Genomic DNA, 20,852 nt, shown 5'->3' on the forward strand with positions numbered 1-20,852 from the left:
ATGTAAGGCCATTACAGTCCTTTTCCAGAGATATTTTCATCTTTATTATCATAGCACCTAGAGATCCTAATTAATATCAGACCCCCCTTGTGCTAAGAGAGAGTCTACATCCCAAAGAGCTCCTAATCTAAACAGACAAAAGAGACAAGAGTTCAAACTCATTATTCCCTATTTTACATGGGAAACTGAGGCAAAGAGATTAACTGACTTGTCCAAAGTCATACAGGAGGCCTGTCATAGAATGGGAAAGATTAGAATGCATTTCTGGCTTTAAGGTGAACTACAAAGCAAAAATGGAAAAGAAAAAAAAGTTATATCTAGATTTGTGTATTGACTGACGTAAGTGACCAGTCTGTGGGCGTTTTCTGCAGAGTGACATTTTTATTTATATTCAGCAAATTTTGAGCAGATACAGGGAAAAGTCATCTTTACATTTCAACATACACTATGACAACACCAAGGAAAAGCCGATACAGAAGCAGATATTTACCAAAGAAATACATTTTTAAACAAACATCCTCTGAAAATTTTTCATAAATTCCCAGTTCACTGAAGATATTCATAGATTCACAGGTTCCAAGGCCAGAATGGACCATTGAGAGCACCTAGACTGACCTCCTGTATAACACAGGCCATAGAACTTTCCCCAAATAATTCCTGTTTGAACAAGAGAGAATCTTTCAGAAAAAGATCCAATCTTGATTTAAAAGTTGCTAGTGATGGAAAATCTACCACAATCTTTGATAAATTGATCCAGTGACTAAATTACCTTCACCTTTAAAAATGTATACCTTATTTCCAGTCTGGATGGGTCTAGTTTTGACTTCCAACCGTTGGATCTTATCAAACCTTTTTGTTTGTTAGACTGAAGAGCCCATCATCCACAATTTGTACTTCACCTAGGTACTGACAGACTATGATCAAGTCACTCCTTAACCTTCACTTCATTAAGCTAAATATGGTGATAGATTGAGGAACTCAAGTCTAAGTCATGTTTTCTAATCCTTTAATCATTCTTGTGGCTCCTTCTTTGAACTCTCACTCACTGAACAACCTTCTTTAATTGTGAACACCGGTACTGGATATTTTATTCCAGCAGCAGTTGCACCAGTGCAAATTCAGAGGAGTAAAATAGCCTCTCTACTCCTACTTGAGATTCCCCTGTTTACACATGCAAGGATCATATAAGCCCTTTTGGCCACAGTCTCACACTGGTAGCTCATGTTCATCAGATTATACACTATGACCCTCACATCTTGTTCAGAGTTTCTGCTTCCAAAAATAGAGTCCTCTGTCCTGTAAGCATGGTCTACGTTCTTTGTTCCTAGATACTTTTGTATTTGACCACATTAAAACACTTTGTTTGCTTGTGACCAGCTTACCAAGTGATTCAGATCACTCTTTATCAGTGACCTGTCCTCTTCATTATCTACTACTCCCCCAATTTTTGGGTCATCTGCAAACCTTATCAGTGATGATTTTATGATTTATTTTCCAGGTCATTTAAAAAAAAAAAAAAGGCTAAATAGCAAAAGGCCTGCAACTGATCCATGTGAGACCCCACTAGAAACACACCTGCTTGAGGATTCTCCATTTACAATTACATTTTGAGACCTATCAGTTAGTCAGCTTTTAATCCATTTAATGTGTACCATGATAATTTTGTATCATTCTGTTTTGTTTTTTAATCAAAATGTTGTGTGGTGGCAAGCCAAGATGTCTCATACAATCCATTCTGGGACACATTCTGATGCCTTCCAATAAGCGGAAAGTATCAATAAGATTTCAGAGAGGAGAAAAGTATTTTTTTAAATAGTTAATTTAAAAAAAAGCATTCTTTTGTGGAGGGTCCTTCATGCCTAGTTAGTGGCAACAAACAACACAACCCTGTGCTTAACTCAGTTTTCATTTCAACTTTCCAGTTCACCTTTAACAGACATCAGTCATTATAACTTAATTCAGGAATCAGGTATTGCTTCTGCCTTAATTCAGGATTTCACAGGGCAATGAAGATGCACCCCTTTTCTGTTACACCTACCTCTTCAGTAAGTTTAGTGTTGGATTTTTCTAAAGCATCCACCTTTGCCTGCAGATTGTTTACAGTGGCACTGTCAAATTAAAGAGAAAAAGCTACTGGTTACTTGAAAAATAAATATAACAACCATTCTATGTCTCTTAGATCATACCATAAGAGAAAAGAACTTATTACCTTAAGTGTCTATTGAGTTCTTCTACATAATTTTTCTGGTCCAGAATAGCAGTTATCTGACCATCTCTGAAAAACAGACACAGTGAATAGTCAGTGCTTCCTGATATACAGTTCTCTGCCAACCTACAAGCAACGATTGTCTCATGGGACTATAGGAATGGCTAAAGCTCAGGCCATAGCCAGCTCATCTTTAATCCTTCAGATACTGGTCAGTTCTGTGGTGTTTCCTGAGGCCTCTAAGGAGGCAATTGTTCTTTACAGAAAGGAAGGTCTCTTACCATTGGGAAGAAAGGCCAGGACTACCAGGAAGAGCTAGTTCTACCTCATCCAACCTTCCCTACCAAGAATGTCCCCTCCATCTTGACCTATTTCGGTTGTCGCTGAAGTGGGAGGGATTCCTAGCATGGAGCCTAAAGTGGTTCCATGATGAATGGGGCTGTCTGAGGCAGAGGGAACACAGGCATGCTGTCACTTCAAAATGCTTATATGGGGCCAAAAGAAGAATATAGAGAGGGATCATTCAGCAGATGAAGGGGAGAGGAGAAAGAGAAAACATTTCTCTTTGCTCCCATCTCTCAACTTCAGATTCTAGTCAAGGATATTCATCTTTAAAGTTCTCAGAGTAGACAGGTCAGCGCAGACAACATTGCTATCTAAGAACTATCCGTACCTGAGAAGAAGGCTATTTGGATTGCGATGGAGTCTACAGGACTGAGCGTGAATTCCTCCATGTGACACATACATATATTGAAAGATGAGAGCAGTTGTAATCTGTGCCTTTATATAAATTAGTTACAGCCCTTGACTTCGGACAAGTCAGTACAACCTTTAGCAGGACAAAGTTTGTATAATTTGCACAACTGAATGCCCAATCAAGGAAGACATTTTGATTAGCAAGAGAAAATACAAATAAACAAGTACCAGTATTGTTCTGTGTACTGCCTTCAAGCTTAACAAAACAAAGTCATCCCCCTACGATCCACTCAACAAAAGCTGAAACCAGACTTTGTTTCATGCATTTCCAGCATGAAAAGTTAAATAAAACCAAATTAATTTTCAAAAATGACAAATACAAGAGGAAAGTGTAAACTACTTCACTCTGATGAACCAAGGTAACACCAAATGAATGGAAAATGATAGAACTTCTGATCAATGAAGAAGAGGAGTTAATGTATTTCAGAACTACAGCAAGTCATATTTGTATGTATTATATAGTCCTGTATTTTTCCATCTCCTGTTCCTATACAGTGTTATACATCTACTTGAATATATGCAGGTACAAGAACTCAAACTAATCCGATAAGTACATTCTGGTTCATTTATGCAGTGGGGGATTTCTTATATATCCCCCTATGATGCTAGAGATTGAAGACACTTTTACTGGTCATGTAATTGTTTGGAAAAAGAAAATCCCAAACCACGCAGCTCTTAAACTGAAAGAGCTCTAGAAAATGGCCCACCACAAGTTTGATTGCTGTGCCTTTTTGCTTTGTAAAATGTCCTCCGATTTAATTGCTGGTTAGGTCAATAAAAGCAACCCCTGGACCCTGAGATTCTGGATACTTTCCTGTTCTTTCCTGTGTTAGCTTTCTGAATTCCATCCCAGAACTACAATTAGAACAAAAATGGAATTCAGCATGACTGCAGTGTTTTAATTAAAACTACAGGATTATGGGGCAACTTGCAATACTACTCAAAAACCAAATTAACACCCCCCCCAGAAAAAAAAAAAAGGGACAAGTTTCCCTTTGTACTTACCCTTCATTGCCCTTACTGCTGTTGGTGTCCTTCAAGTACATTGAAAAATCAATAACTCCAACCTACAAAGGAAGATTTTAGTATTTTACATATGGCTGTATAACTCTTCCTAAATATTACTCTTTTTAGCTACACAATTTCAGTGTCATTGGTGTGTTTGTAAGCTCAGTAAATCCATTATACCAACAATCTACCCAGAACTGATCAAAACAAGGATGAGCTCAAGCAGAAGGTCAAGTTGCTACCCTTTGTAATGTAAGTGGAGTACTGGAAGGAGGGAAGGACAGCAGATCTTGATCAACACACTCCTATACACACCAGCTACGTAAGCCGAATCAGACATGCATGTTAACTTACTTCCCTTCTGTTAACAGCTATAAACGATTTCCTGACATACGCTTTTCGAAAAACTAATACTCCTGAGCCCGGTCAGAGCAGCATTCCCCCCTTCTTTTTAGTTCTCTTCTCCAGCTTCATTTCTCAGTTTTCACTTCCTCCTCCTTTGCCATGTAATAAGTTTCACTCTGCTGTTTGCAGCCGGTATGCAAATCACAATGAGGAGCAGCAGCAAAGAGAAACAGAAGGGATGGTCTCTCAGGCTGGTCATTTAAAAAAAAAAAAAAAGAACCAAGGGAACAGAGGCAGTGGCACTCTGCCAGTGTAGAGACAGATCATTGCTGCACAGCAGGTAGCCACGGAAAGTGTTCTGTCAGCACTTCTATGTAAAAAAGATGTTACATCTAAATGTAGAAACCAAGTACAAAAGGTTCACCTCCAACGGCAAATATTAAGTAGGAGGAACCAGTAGGAAAAAAAACAAAAAACCAGCAAATAAGACACACACACTTTTTATCCTGCAAAACCCAGTGTTACCATTTGGAGCCAATACAATCCCAGAAGCAAATACTTACAGTATTCCCTTTGTTTAACTAATTGGTATAATCTAAAACTATACAATCAAAAACCAGCATAATTTTGGTGAGTGCAATTCATCCCAGAAACACTTATTACAGCTAGATATTATGATTAATAATATCCAATACCTGTGAATCCAAGTCTTCTCCTTTCATGCAGAAGTTTGCATCAATGACATTCAACCCTACTAGGAGGCCAGCAATTATGTGACCTTCCTCTTCCATTATGAGAGCATTAGGCTCGTAAAATTCACTGCAAGATGCACCAAAAGAGACAGTAAGTGTTACATGACTAAAATCTTTAAAAAACAAGTTGGAGTTTGAAGAGACACTTACAGATAAATTGGCATGAGCTCCATTACCCACTACACTCCTGCCCTGTGATCTTATAAGACAACAATGAAGTGTTAACACCCTCCCCTCGTACCTGGTTAGACGGCCAGCTGCTAGCGGACAGTCTATACATCAGCTGTACATGGCTCTATCAACATACTGCTGCTCTGACCTGAGAGAGCTCTAGAAAGGACGATCTCTCAACTTGCTAAGCCATGAATGTGAGACAAAGGCCCAACATAAAGGAGGCTTGATAGCTCTGTAGGCATGTCCTGCACATGGTAAGTTACTGCAGACAGGTCTCGGGTTTCCAGCTTTGACTGATGTAATATATCACTCATTTATTTTTCAAATTAAAAGCAAAAGAGCCATGAATGATAAGCTAATATTAAACTTTAAAAAAGTTGCATATCCTAATTTTTCTCTGTTATAAACCTCCACTCTGACAATAGATCACCCTACATTTCCCTAGTGGTAATTTCAAGCTTCTCCACCCCCGCTCAAGATAACTGAAGGAATTAAAAAATGAATATTCATAAAGCCAAAAACACTAAAACCTCATAACAAAGAAAAACAGGCATGCAATTATGCAATACTACTTAGCACTTTTCATCCATAGATCTCACAGCACTTCACAGAGTATCATTATTGCTGTGATGGGGTGACCACGTAGGCCTAATAACTCCATAGCCTGCACCTGGAGGAAGAGACAGGGAGCAGGGATGGATTGTAAACAGGCTCAGCTGGGAAGGAAGAGGCAGGGCCTACAAAGTCAGGAAGCTGGCAACAGACGGGGCTGGGCTGCTGGGAAAGGGCAGTCACTCCTGGGAGGAGTGTTTGGAGGCTGCAGAGGTGTATAGCCAGCATTGCTCCCTGGGAGAAGGAAGGGTGAGGCACACGAGTAGGAAGCATCCCAGGGAGTATGCAGCAAGGTTGGGGACTGAGCAGATTTTGGCTGTGTGTTGTAGGGTTCCCTGGCTGGAAGCTGGAGTAGAGGGTGGGCCTGGGTGTCCTACCCGCCACTGGGGAAGTGGCACTAAAGAGGCAATGAATGGGAAGACTGCCTGGGTCACTGTGGGAGTGACAGAGAATTGCAGGACTGTACCCCAGAATGGTGGGGGGAAACGCTGAGTGACCTAGATGGAGGGCTGAGTCAAGAAGAGGACAACACTAAGGTTCCTGAAGAGAGAGAGGACCTGCAGACCAGAGATAGATGGAGCGATGGCATGCAAACCACAGAAGGGGCATCGACCTCGAGAGCTAATCCCAAGAGGGACCAGGAGGTGGCGCCAGATGAGCAGTGAGTGGCGCACCCTGTGACAATTTCCACTTTATGGATGGGGAAACAGAGGTACAGAGAAGTGAAGTGACATGCCAAAAGCCCTGTGCCCTATCCACTGAACAACACTGCCTCCCCACAATACAGACCCCTTACTCCAGTTACCTGTGTTACAGCACTGTTTATAATAAATGAAACGTCTGGATCTTTTGCATGCTGCTATAACAGTGGAAGACAATGGCTTTTACATTGCAAGCAGAAAGCTGAACAGTTCCCCATCTCTCAAAACAAGCTCTAGATTTCACCAGTGCCACTGTCCCAAACCAGAAGTACAAGTACAACTGTTACTCCAGTGTTGCAGAGTAATAAAAAAAAGCATTATAAAATGCCCTTTGAGTGCAATGGACCTACATCACTTGAGGACAGAGAATGAAACGAAACTCTCAGATTCAAGAGAGAAAGAATTGCTCACCTGAGAAGATCCTTTCTGTTAATCAAAGCTTTCATGTATTCTGAAAGCTTCTTCTGCATTAAGGCCAGGCGAAGCCAGGCTCTTCCTCTACCCGCAGGCGTCCTACCAAAGCCCAGAACCAAAACAAAGAAATTACTCACATATTATAAAACACATATATTCACCCAAAGCTTGAATGTCTTACTCTGCTTGCAATCTCTGCAATCTACACAATATCTCAAAGGTGCAGCTTTAAGCAATTACTGTAGGTGGAAATTTGTGTCCACATACAGTGTTTATCCATGCAATCATTTGTCTTTTTCTTCTATTTCCCATCTTCCCCTTTTACTCCTCTTGGATGCTGTTTCTGCAGAGAGCTAGCAGTACTTATCTAGACAAAGATTATGGGAAACATTTGGAGAAATCAAGGAATGGGGCATGGATATAGAAATGGGTCAAACGCAATTGTTATACTAGGCAAGTTAATAGAACAATTCAGCCACATTCATTCTGGACTTTAACACAGTGTGGGTGCCCAAACCTTTCTCAGGTAGCTAATCCTCAGCCTACTGAAGAGCTAAACAGGGGAGTTGGAGTACTGATTAAATATGGATCTCTCAATGCTAGGTGAAGTTCTGAACATATCAAACAAGAATGTTTTATGGTTCAGATAGTTAATCTTTCACACTTTCCTCCTTCGCCCATTTTGGCCAGCAAGTGGAACGTACACTGTTTTAGAAATGTAGAAACTGACATGCTGGATCAGAGCAATGGCTCACCTAGTCTGATATGCTGCAGAGCAGCCAGTGGCCAATGCTTCAAAGGAAGGTGTAAATCCCCCATATAAACAGTAGCATGATTAGAGGGAAATTATTTTTCACCTCCCAGCACTTAGTCAACTGGCTTGTATCATGAAGCATGTGGAGGACTTAATTTTCTTATTCCAGATAGTGTAACCTAAGATATTTTTGTTATCCTTGTATGTTTTCTTTTTTAATGCTACAGTGCTCTGGGCCTTTGTAATATTTTGTGCCATCAGTTTACATGTGTACAAAGGTTGGAGTTCTTTGGTTAATCTGTTTCAATTTTGTTGCCTATTAATTTTATTGTTTATCCCCTTGTTCTTTTATAAAAGGAAAAGGTAAATAATGCACCCTGATCGTACAAGCTGTACCATGCAGGCAAACTCTGTATAGAACTCCAGTGAAATCAGGGGGCATGAGGCTCTATCCACATGGAACAACTTTCAGGATTAGAGCTTCAGTTATGAATACAGGAGACACTTTGTATGATTTGTTATTTTATGTACCTCTGTCACGTTGCCTATTCATCTCCTCTCTGAACTAAGCAGTCTTAATACTTAGTCCCTCCTCATGGGGCAGTTCTCCTATGCCTCTGTTCATTTTTGTTGCACTTCTGTAGTTATTTTCTATTTCTGCTATATTTTTTCAAAAGGGGAAGCAAAACTGAACACAGGATCTCAGGTTGCTATATAATATAAAGGTACTTTATTTCCAGAACTATTCTGTCTCCCTAATGCAATCTAACATCTTGTTTGCCTTTTTGGTCACTACCAAGTCTTCCTTTTATTTAAATTAAAAGAAAAGGATTTTAAAAAGTCAATCAACCTTTGTATCTCCAGTGTTCCAAGGTATCACAGAAAATTCTTATCTAATGTTCTCCCTCTTTTTTCAATCCCTCCCTCTTTAATGCCACTTTTCTTGAGCTAGAGTGAAAGAGATTCAGTAAGGCCTGTTTTTGGTCCCTCCAGATTTCATCATTTATTGCCAGTACTAAGCATTCAGTTGTTCAGGAAGCCCCGTTGCTCTTTTATAAAGGAAAACATCCTCACCATCGCTAATTCCTTTGCCTGTTTTGGTTAGAAGCTGCAGAAAAAGACCTATTAATTGCTTTCACTTTTATATCTTACTTACAATTAAACCCTACAGTATTGAGTCAACAATGCAATGCTGTGGGGGAGGGGGGGTGCGGTAAATGCAATTTTAGATAGCATTAGCCCCGCAGCCTGAGCCCTGTGAGCCAGAGCCAGCTGACATGGGCCAGCCGCGAGTGTTTTACTGAAGAAGTGTAGACATACCCAGGATTTCACTTACTTAAGCCCCGGCAGATCTTTAACACTTGCTGTGATCTCTCCAGCTTCAGGAACAAGCTTCTCTACCAGCTCCAGAGGTCCCCAAAATGACTTATTTTGTCCCAGAAAAGTCTTCTTGGCTAGAACAAGAAATATAAATAGACGATTAGTTTCTCTTGCATCTGTACTGTCTTAAATACATTCTCAAATTTGTTCTAAGTGGAACTAAAAGCAGAAGTGAGACTGACCCAGGGTGTCTGGCCCAGTAAATGAAGCAGGGCCAGCTCTCCCATGCTAGCGCAGGGGCTGCATTTGGCAAATTAAGAGGGCAAGGTGACACCTGGGGGCTGTAAGGTCAGGGAAACCCTGGTGAGACTCATTCAGAAGAGGGTCTCTCAGGAAAGCTGCAGAGAGCAGAAAGCTTTCTGAAGGCCCTACCTGGGAAGACAGACTTTATGTTTGGGATCTGGGAGAAGGCTGAAGGTGGGAGAGCAGCAAGAGGGGTTTGCTGGCTGGTGTCCTCAAGCCAGAATTGGAAGAGGCTGAAGGCAGGAGCAAGCAGCAGAGGGAGTTGCCTGCTGGCTCTAAGCTGGAGAGGGCTGATGGCAGGGTTGCACGTCAGCTGGAAGGGCTGTGCAGCTTATCCGCTGACACCTCCAGGGCCAGAGACCTGGACCCAGAGGAACCATGACAGGGCTGGGGGAGTAAGAGATGGTCCCAGCACAGAGGCTGTGAGGGTTCCCATCAGGAAGAGCAGGGCTGCACACCAGCTGGAAGGGCTGTGCTGGAGAGCCGAGGCTTGGTGAAGGATGCTGGAGCTGTATATTGAATGGACTACGGTTGTGGGACCTTGGTTATGATTTATGTTCATGGAACTTCTGTAATAAATTAACTATACAAGGACTATCTTTATACTTGGGAGACTCCGTAGACTATTTCTGGGGGGGGTGGGGGGGGAGAAGGGGGTGGAACTGAGGCAGGTGTGCCAGTCATGCCACAATCTGCTACAGGAGCGTGCTCCAGTCCAGACCTCTAGAAAGTTCTGGTTTCAGAAAATTATACTTACTACTTGCCCAGTGTGACTGATTACTTTTTATGTTTTCAGGCACAGGAGATATTGGTATCAGTAAGTATGAGAACACTGCAATTGCTCAGGGCTTGAAACAGACACTTCCTAAGCAAAGGCAGGTACCAAATATGGTACCTAGGGGCCCACCTGCGAAAGCCAGAACAACATACAGATGAGCACTCTAGCCTCTTCACCAACAGCAGCTGCTGGGCTAGAATTTCTACCAGGATGTTGTCATGGGCCTTTCTTCTGGGTGTGGGGTGGCATCACCTGTCAGATCAGCATCATGCTATAAGTAACAACTTCATCCCTTCTAGCTACTGGAAACTGTGTCTCTTTACTCTCTTGTTCAGCCTCCAACACTCCTTCACAAGGGTAGGGTCCTCACTGCTCTACCCCTCCCATATCTTCTTCCCAACACCTGCCTCCACCCTTGCTCATAGCTTTCTCAAGTAGCAACAGCATGAAATTAATTTGGCTGGCAATTTCACAACTATTCATAGGATTCTGAGCAGCAGCAGTGAAACTGATCCAAAATTTGTTAATGCCAAAGCTAAGGACAGCACTCGATTCAAGGAAGCCGTCTTTCTGCAGAGTTGGGTAGACAACACTGTGTTGCTTTATACTCAGGTTACTTTTGGATGGTTATTTTAAAAACCCTAACTAGTTTGTTTCTGTTTCTAACTTGAAAGCAGAAGTATGCTAGAGCAGCAGTCCATTTTATTTTATGTACTACAAGGACTCTATATACATACCAAAACTCCATAACACAGGACATTCTGAAGTCACTTTCATTTACACCATGTCTTTGTAGGACATCAGTCCTTATGCTTCTTAAGGATCAATTTTTTCATTATTACTACTAGAATAAATAGCTGATGGGAACGAATGCCTCTGGCATTCATCATAACATCATCAATCATGACTGATTAATTTATCACATAGGATGCAATGCATAATTCCAAAGGGATTGTACTATTTACCTATAAAACTGGTACATTATTTTAAGAGCATTGCTTAAGAAAAATGTAGCAATATAGTATCTGTCTTTTATTTAGTCTGATTTGGAAGGTAAAATTAAAAAGTTAGATTCTGAAAACTACTATCCTTGGCATTCATATCCCCTATACACAACATAGAGAAGTCAGGTAGGCATTTACAGTAACATTCTTACCTTTCAAGCCATGTTTAAGGCAGTGTTCCATCACTACGAAGAACTGCTGAAGAGGTGCATAGTCAGAGTCCAGTGTTCTGCCCAGATTAAGTGCTGATTCAATCAATCCCTTTATACTCAGTTTAGCCATATTCATCAGGTTCATGCGTTCATTAGCCATGAGATAATTAGGATCTATAAGAAATCAAAAGACAGCATTTGGTAACAAGAGTTATTTTAAGTACAGTGTATCATCTTTCTATTTCCTTGGTCTTCAAAACTAAGGAATTTAAGGGCTACATTTTTCAAGCGGCAGTGGCCCAGTTTAACCTGAGCCACACCACTCAGGTCTTCTGTTGAGGAAAATTTTCTCTATCTGAATTGACCAAAGGCTTTTTAAAAAAAAACTATATTGGCAAAGTTGGAAAACTATATACAGACAGGAAGATAACCAGGCACATGCTGAGGCTGCCCTGATATTTAATTAGTTAAATGAACCTTAAAAGGAACAGTGTTGGAAGACATTCATTAATAGTTTACTTAATGTCTTATAATGCATGACTGAATGTCATGGCAGCCTCACTTGCCCTAAAGACTCACGTAATCTGGCAGGAGGTTGTACCTTTGTTGCACCCAGAAAAGAATGAATAGAAGGAGGGCAGGCAATTAAATGCCAAGAGTACTTTGCTTGTAATTTGCTCTTCTCTCAAAGACAAGGAACTCTAAATTCAATTCAGAAACTATAAGTGACACACATATAGGAGAATATATCTTTTTGAAAAAGCAAAATATTGTACATACAAAAACAAAATATGAACAGCAAGGCCTCAGGGTGGTATTGTGCTGAGCCTTCAAGTTCTAGTTTGAGCCCACATACAATAATCAAAAGCACCACACAGTTAAGACTGTTTAAAATTTAAAAAGCCTATTTTCTCTGAGCACTACTGATATTTGCAAACATGCTCCTCTTACTCTTAAGGATTTATCCACCAATTTATCATCCTCTGTCTTGTCTCACATCTCCAACTCTGATGTCTTCTTGTTAATTCAACTGCAACACACCCCAAACTGAGTTGCTTCCCACTCAAAACTCTTTCCATCACACCAATGTTACTAACATGTATCCTTCTTGTGACCACCAACTAGTCAAACTGCAGTTAACTTCTGATGCCTCCTTTCCATCCCCATTGCATTCAGGCCTTTTATTTTATCTTATAACCAAAGACAGTTCCAGAACAGCTTTCCAAGGGGAGCAGTGGGGGCAAAAAACCTAACTGGCTTCAAAACTGAGTTTGGCAAGTTTATGGAGGAAATGGTATGATGGGATAGCCTACAATGGCATGTGACCTATTGGCAACTGCCACTAGCAAAAATCCCCAGCTGGTGGCAATGGGACACTTGAAAGGGAGGACTCTGAGTTACTAAAGAGGATTCTTTCCCAGGCATCTGCCTAGTGGGTCTTACCCACATGCTCAGGGTTTAACTGATAGCCATATTTGAGGTGGGGAAAGAATTATCCCCTCGGTCAGATTGGCAGAGATCCTGAGGTTTTTTTGCCTTCCTCTACAGCATGGTGCATGGGTCATTTGCAAGTTTAAACTAGTGTAAATGGTGGATTTTCTGTAACGAAGTCTTTAAACCATGATTTGAAGACTTCAGTAACTCAGCCAGAGGCTAGGGGTCTATTACGGGAGTGGGTGGGTGAGGTTCCGGGGCCTGCAATGTGCAGGAGGCCAGACTAGATGATCACGTGGTCCCTTCTGACCGTAATGTCTATGAGACGGACTCTCCTCTCACGGCTAGAACCAGAGTATGGACAAATTATTTCCCACCTCAACTACTAAAACTTCCTATTTTCATGCCTCCCCTTACCTTCCTCTCCTCCTTCCAGCCCATCCAAAATGCCAATTCAAACAGTATCTTTTTTGTCACTCTGCCCATCTCTTTAGAGCACCATCCACACTATAATCTTTATATATAAAAAAAGAACAGCCAGGGAGCCTACGTATGACATGGCTCTCCCCTGACAAGGACGAAAAGTTGCCACGTACCACTATGCAGGAAATCTGGATTGCTAAAGTGTTAGCCCATGTATGGGTTTCAGTCCTGTCTACAGTATTACTTTCACTGTTGTAACTGGGTCCCTCAATTATTATATTTTAGCAGAGATAGTGCCTTAATAGGGGGAAAAGCAATCACGTGTTTCACAACTCCTTTCCTGCCAACATCACTTCCTTGATAAGCTGTTACACTCCCCCTTCCAGCTGCCTACTTTCCATCCATTGACTACTCCTTTGTCTCTCTGCCTTCTTACATGCTGTTCCTTTTACTTGGAACTGCGTGCCAACTAACGTGTGTCCCTAAGCACTCTTCTTTCCCGCTTCAAAACATTCCTGGAAATACATTTTTTCTGCAAAGCTTTCCAGCTGTAATGATCAACCACCACTGTGTTCGTTATGATTTGAATTGTACTCTCATTATTTTAGACTAAAAGCTCCCCAGCGCAAGGGATTCCATTCTTTGTAAGGCACATTCTACCTGCTATAAAGTTGTGTGTGCACAAGGGGTGGGTCTACACAGCAACTAGACATTCGAGGCTGGCCCTGCCAGTTGATTTGGGCTCGTGGGGCTTGGATTACAGGGCCGTTTCTTTGCCGTGTAGACATCTGGGCTCAGGCTGGAGATCAGGCTTGAGGACCCTACCAGGTGGGAGAGTCCTAGAGCCTGGGCTGCAGCCCAAGCCTTGGAAGCCTACACTGCAATGAAACAGCCCTGTGAACCTGAGTCAGCTGGCACGGGCCAGCCATGGGTTCTTCATTGCAGTGTAGACCTACCCTTTACCACTTAGTATGCAATCTACCCATTCACCACATTTCTTAGTAGTTTTAGTAGACCTAGTGGCAGAAATGACTGAGGATCACTAAGTGTCTATACAGAATGGTATTCTGCCCTACAGAAGCATGCACATATTCAGCAAGCAAGTGAAGAAAAAAAATATTTGAAACTGAATCAAGATTATGTATTTCTATACTCAAATACCTGCTCAGCTACGTATGGTGATGGAAGCCATTTAAGTACCTGGCTAGAAAAACCCGAAGCAGCAGTAACATAATCCAAAACACTATTTTCTCTCTTATAATGCATATCATTAAATATTCCAAATTACAAATTTCATGCTACATTTACTTCAAAAGGAAGAGGAAATCTGAGGGGAAAACCATATTTCACATTTTCTCCTTAACCAGTGGATAACACAGGAACTGGAATCGTCCATAAAGTAAACAGAGCCAATTCACCACAACACACCCAAGTAATCTATGCACTTCCAGGAATGTTGGTATGGAACAGACCTGTTAATGAAAGAGCAAATGTATTTTTCATGTTATCTAGTGTGAAAGGCTCTGCCTAGTGATCAGGCATTACAGACGCTCTTCTGTCTTGGTGCCCCACTCTTGATAGTTGTTCCAGCCCTGCAGTTGTCTGCCCTCTTCTGAGACTCAGACCTCTGGCTGGGCCACAAGCTGCATCCATCTCTTCTGGGGTATGTAAAGAATCCAACAAATGCTAGTTCTGATGACCAACAAGGGGTGTCAGGCTTCACCTGGCCGAATTCCCAGAGGCAGGACTCTCTAGAATGCGGGATCTTCTACTCCTCAGTCTCTAGTATCAGGAAGAGATTTTTTTCCTGCAGCCCCATAGGAGTGGGTAGGGGAACCTGAGCCTACCCTCTCCTCCGGGTTCCAATGTAGTGTCCAAAGGTAGGTCACTGAGTCCTGCACTCTGGAGTTCCACACAACAGGAACAGCAACGACATATAAAACAAAATACATCAAAGAAGTCTTCAACTTAGCAAATATCTAGTCCTTTTCCCTCAGCAAGTTGGGCAGACCACCAGTAGACAGGAGCTCTGGCAGCTGGGCCGCCCACAGTGCTCCTTTTGCAGAGTTCAGAGCAAAGGTCACCTCCACTGGCTTCCTGCAAGTGAGCTACTCTGCTCCCCTTTTAAGCTCCTCCACCAGCCGGTGCATGCCTTGCAGGTGTGATGTGGGCCCAGAGCAGCCTCCTTGGCCCCTTCCTCTCCAGTGTGGGGTTTGTACACCTCATCGGACCTAATAAAAACCATTCTGAATGAATGGAGTTAAGTTTTTTTCTTTTTCTTAACATTAAGGATTAGCAGATCTCACTCTAATTCCCAGTGGACACTGCTGTAAGTACGAACTGACCCTTACTGCAAAACAGTAATTGAATGGGCATAGGAACCAAATTACATCTTTACCCTAAGAGATGTTCTCTTCATGTCGGGGCTGAATTACACCTATGAACTGGGGAGGATACATATGCACTGCCATTACCTGTACTGGACCTGTTTTGTGGGTAGACGGCTTCATAGCTGACACTTTTCACAAGTATTACATTCACACACACAAAAGGAAAAAGCAGCTATTATAATGTACCTCACACACCACCAGACACGCACTATTTTTCCTCACTATTGTTACTCCCATCAAAAGTATTTTCAAAAGGGAGCAAAGCTTAGTAGAAACACATGGCAGCCTCCAATCTAGGCACCAGGACCACAAATCTAAATGCCAACTAAGAACATTAAGAGACTATCAGAACAACCCCTAAAAACAAAGCCACATATCTGAAAATATTTTTCAGTCTGTGGCCTTCCCTATTTTAGATGGATCGATGCAGTCTTGAGCTTCCCAATTGAAGGGAAGTGTTAGTGATATCAGAAATAAAGAACTGTTACTTACCCGACAGTAACTGTGATTCTTCAAGATGTTGAGGTCAGTGCACATCCCACTGTATGTATGTATGTATGTATGAGCCTCATGCATGCACATCTAGAATTTATTTTGAATAGCACTGTCCATCAGGATCAAGGATGTGCCCTTGTGTCTCCCTGTTATCCCACAGAGGGCATAAAGGACAGGATGGCCATGACCCTCAGTTCCCTTGCAATTTAGAGCCTGTGTTGCTAAGGACTCCTAACAGTGGGGCTGGGGGGCAGGCCACATGATCTACACCAGAGCATGTCATGCTGATATTGCTGACAGGTGGACCTTGAGAGAGTTAAATTCCAGTTCCACCAGTTTCAGCAGCAGTATATAGTCTAGGGTCTTCAATACTGCAGGCCTCTATTGCGTCCATATTGTTTTGCAATGCCCATATGGAAAAATCTTTTCCATTTTGAGGAGTACATCTTCCTTGTGGAAGGTTCCTGCTTTGTATGAGAATTTCCAGAAAACAGTCTCTGTCATTAGTGCTCAACTAGTCAACATCCAAGCCATCAGATCTGGTTGCAGGATCTGACCTTGGCTCTGAGAGGCTATGTCTGGGCAGGTTGGGAGGTATGAGAGACTGTTTGAACTGCAGGCCAGGCTAGATGATCACAGTGATCCTCTCTGGCTTTATAAATCTATGAATCTGCAAGAGGTCTGACAGCCAAGAATGTTTCAGCCAGTAAGATGCTATCAGAATGACTGTAGCCTAATCCAGTCGGATCTTTGATATTATCCTAGGGAAATCATAGGAAGGCGTATGAATCCTCAAGACCACCAGAGGTGAAAGACATCTAGTAATGAGCCCAACCTCACGCCTCTTTGAATCAATAGTTTGAGCATTTGGTGTTGCCTTCTGTGGCAAACAAATCTATTGCAAGAATCCCCAACTGACAAAATATTAGCTTTTATGATGGACTTCTGCAGTGATCAGTCATGGCTGGACACTGCATGCCTGCTCAGGAAGCCTGCTAGGTCACTGCTGACCCCTGGGAAGCATAGTGCCCGTGGTCCTTTCTCAGTACCGTCTTTCTAGGCTAGTCTTCAGTGTTGCTGGTCTGCTAGCTGGGGTGCTGGACAATGCTAGATTGTCTGTTAGCAGGATTATGGAGTTCATCTCCTCAGGGTTTAACAAGCCCGTAATTGATTGTTCCAGAAGATGGAGCTTCAGTCTCACATCTCTTGATACATGCATCCTTGCAGAGAAACAACAAGCACACCAAACATCCTTTTGGTACATGCGACTCTCCTAAACAGAAGATACACCTGCTACGTCCATCTTTTAGAGAGTTGATGGGGCTTGAAGCTCATAGTCTGCCATGTCAAGAAGTTCTGCACAGCGATAGTTTGTACTTTGGGAGGAAGTGTGTCTCTAATAGTCACCACACAGTCCAGACAGGTTAATATGCATCACAACAGTTGTAAGTCAAGATAACCAGGATAGTCCTGGATGTTTTCAGAAAATTTGACAGGGTTTAGCCAAAGATAGGAACTAGCACATCAGACACTCTCCAGGTTCCATCTCTCTGCCATAGGCAGTAATAGGGAACGGGGGTGTGCATGTGCGCACAATTATTTTGACCTTTATGCCCTGATAGGGGAGCACAAGGAAGCATGGGGTGCATGCGTGGCCCTACTATTAAACTCTGGTCTCACACGCACATGCACCTACAGTTGGCTACATTGACATACTAACATTTATGCAAATTCTCAAACAGATACATAAATTACAACTTTCTATAAGCTCTCTGGAGGCTAAGACATGACTAATGTCTATTAGACTAACTGGATGAGAAGCTGGATGACCAAGGCAGCACAAAAACTGACACCACAATTAATCAAACAAACCAATGAAGGCAATACCTAAGATGATTATTAGAGGCGAGCAGAACTAGAGAGATACAGATCTGGTCTAATAACTGAAGTGTTACTGTCATTGCAACGAAAAAAAGAACCCCTAGATCTGAATGGACAAAAACTACTGCAAAAGATCTGGAACTGAATATAAAGCATACTTCTCTGTACTGCAAAGTGTTACATGAGGTGGTTTGACCAGATAAGCAGCTCACGAGACCATGAATGTATAAGGCTAGCAGCTAGACACCAGAAGGAATAAGTGTTTTCAAAGAACGGAGCGAATTTTTGTTTTGATCAGGAATTTGATAAGGTAATGCAGAATTTAACTGATGAGGAAAGAGAAAGAAGCTTTGCTTTTCCTAGTTAAATTGTGTGCGCACAATACAAAAAAATCCTCTCTCTTCTAAAACTCAAAGCTCAGAAAATCTACTACTATACAGGGAAGACATGAGAGAAGAATATTTAAGTTAAGACAAACCAGTCTGGATTTATTTTAAAAGGAGGAAATAATGGTTAACTTTCACTATTAAGAAAGCCTAAAGTTTAAGATTCCATTGCTGAAAGTTCCTAGGAGATTTGTGTTTTCCTTTCTGAATGGTAGGAAAGGAATAAAGGAAGCCTTGGTATGCATGCGAACAGTCTTATGATAATACCCATTCAAGGTTCATTTTATACTGTGGAAAACACATTTAAGGAAGTAATTGATTGTTGTAATAGGTTCTTTTTATTTCTAGTCTCCAGAGTAAAAGTCAAATTCAGCTACATCAGTCAAGTTTTTCTTCTGGGTCCCTGCCCAAGCAGTTGATGGACTGATAAAATAACTTCCCTATAGTGTTCGTTATTCCACTAAGTGTAAAATTTCCAAGTATACTGTGGCTTTGATCCCGGAACATGGAAGGACTTAAAACAAGGAATTTGCAACAAACAAAATCCATTTGTAATTTATTTTAATATATTTTAGTTAACTTCAAAGTAATAATTTAAGAATTCAACTCTCACCAAAGGCCAGACTTGAATAAAGGAGTTACTTTAGTGAATAAGGTTTACAGATTGCCTTTACAAAACTATTATTTTAATATAATAATTCACCTGGTTTGTATGTTGCACAGATTGCTAAATCATAAAATTGACAGTGCAGGTAGAGGATAATCGCCTATACTAAAAATGCAGTGTAGAAAAAAAGGCAGAAATATAAGTGTTGTTCATTGTAAAGAGATACTGCATGTGACTGCAATTAAAACAGAGTTAATATTTCCTTTTGTTAGCTTCTGGGAAATGCTAACAAACAATACTTTTACATTAATTTTCTGTATGAACCATAAAATAAGTAAAATGTTTTAATTACAGAAAACAGACTTGTACTATTTAAATCCATTCTGAAATCAAGGACGGACAGGATTCTTACAGTTTGCCTCCGCTGGGAATTAAACAGATGATGTATGGCTTTATACACACATATTCATTAGAAGCAAGAGGAAAACCAAGGACAGAGTAGGCCCGTTACTCAATGAGGGGGGGAGACAATAACAGAAAATGTAGAAATGGCAGAGGTGCTTAATGACTTCTTTGTTTTGGTTTCCACCAAAAAGGTTGGTGGTGATGAAACATCTAAAATAGTGAATGCCAGTAATGGCATAGAGAGTACACTTTTAAAGTCTGTGGACGATACCAAGCTGGGAGGTGTTGCAAGTGCTCTGGAAGATAAGATTAAAATTCAAAATGATCTAAACAAACTGGAGAAATGGTCTGAAGTAAATAGGATGAAATTCAATAAGGATGAATGCAAAGTACTCCACTTAAAAAGGAACAATCAGTTTCACACATACAAAATGGGAAATGACTGCCTAAGAAGGAGTACTGCGGAAAAGGATCTGGGGGTTATAGTGGATCGAAAGCAAAATATGAGTCAAGAGTGTAACACTGTTGCAAAAAAAGCGAACATCATTCTAGGATGTATTAACAGGAGTCTTGTAAGCAAGACAAGAGAAGTAATTCTTCCGCTCTACTCCACGCTGATTAGACCTCAACTGGAGTACTGTGTCCAGTTCTGGGCACCATATTTCAGGAAAGATATGGAGAAATTGGAGAAAGTCCAGAGAAGAGCAACGATCATGATTAAAGGTCTAGAAAACATGACCTATGAAGGAAGATTGAAAAAATTGGGTGTTTAGTCTGGAGAAGAGAAGACTAAGAGGAGACATGATAACAGTTTTCAAGTACATAAGAAGGTTGTTACAAGGAGGAGGGAGAAAATTTTTTCTTCTTAATCTCTGAAGATAGGACAAGGTCTTAAACTGCAGCAAGGGCAGTTTAGGTTGGACATTAGGAAAAACTTCCTAACTGTCAGAGTTGTTAAGCACTGGAATAAATTGTCTAGGGAGGTGGTGGAATCTCCATCATTGGGGATTTTTAAGAGCAGGTTGGAAAAACACCTGTAAGGGATGGTCTAGATAATACTTGTCCTGCCATGAGTACAGGAGATTGAATTAGATGACTTCTCGAGGTCCCTTCCAGTTCTATGATTCACCACTGAACAAGATGTGAGGTTCCTTTAAAGAGCCACCCCCTATACGGAACAAATATATTACATTTTACTTAAATCTCATTAAATTAAATTTTTTAAATTACTTTCCCCATCACTGCGAATGACTGATTATCAAGCTATTGTAGGTAAACAGAAACTTATATCTTTGCAATCAGACAGTTGCTCTACAAGAGAAGCTCTTTCAGTGATATCCCAATGTAATACCAAAATACATCTGCAATATTGAACTGTCATGTCATAGTACTTTTTTGAATCCATTGATCAAATTAGTATGGAATAACAAAGCAAATTACCCCAAGAGCTTCTATTTACAGTAGAACCTCAGAGTTACGAACACCTTGGGGAATGGAGGTTGAATAAAACGTTATGGTTGTTTTACAACAGAACATTGACTTAGTATAGCTT

General features: G+C 41.2%; 1 protein-coding gene across 7 annotated transcripts in view; it reads right to left on the reverse strand.

The window, feature by feature from the left end:
* Positions 1-20,852, reverse strand: part of RUFY3 (RUN and FYVE domain containing 3) — a 78,949-nt gene that overhangs the window by 25,445 nt on the left and 32,652 nt on the right. For all 7 annotated transcript variants that reach the window (XM_039539540.1, XM_039539539.1, XM_039539542.1 and 4 more), the window contains exons 2-8: positions 11,280-11,453; positions 9,059-9,176; positions 6,966-7,067; positions 5,011-5,134; positions 3,968-4,029; positions 2,210-2,275; positions 2,039-2,108 (exon numbers count right to left, since the gene is read on the reverse strand). In XM_039539540.1, coding sequence (XP_039395474.1) covers positions 2,039-2,108; positions 2,210-2,275; positions 3,968-4,029; positions 5,011-5,134; positions 6,966-7,067; positions 9,059-9,176; positions 11,280-11,453 — 716 coding nt within the window. The remainder of the gene's footprint in view (positions 1-2,038; positions 2,109-2,209; positions 2,276-3,967; positions 4,030-5,010; positions 5,135-6,965; positions 7,068-9,058; positions 9,177-11,279; positions 11,454-20,852) is intronic.

This window comes from Mauremys reevesii, linkage group 5, assembly GCF_016161935.1.
Source record: "Mauremys reevesii isolate NIE-2019 linkage group 5, ASM1616193v1, whole genome shotgun sequence".
Lineage (NCBI taxonomy): Eukaryota > Metazoa > Chordata > Testudines > Geoemydidae > Mauremys > Mauremys reevesii.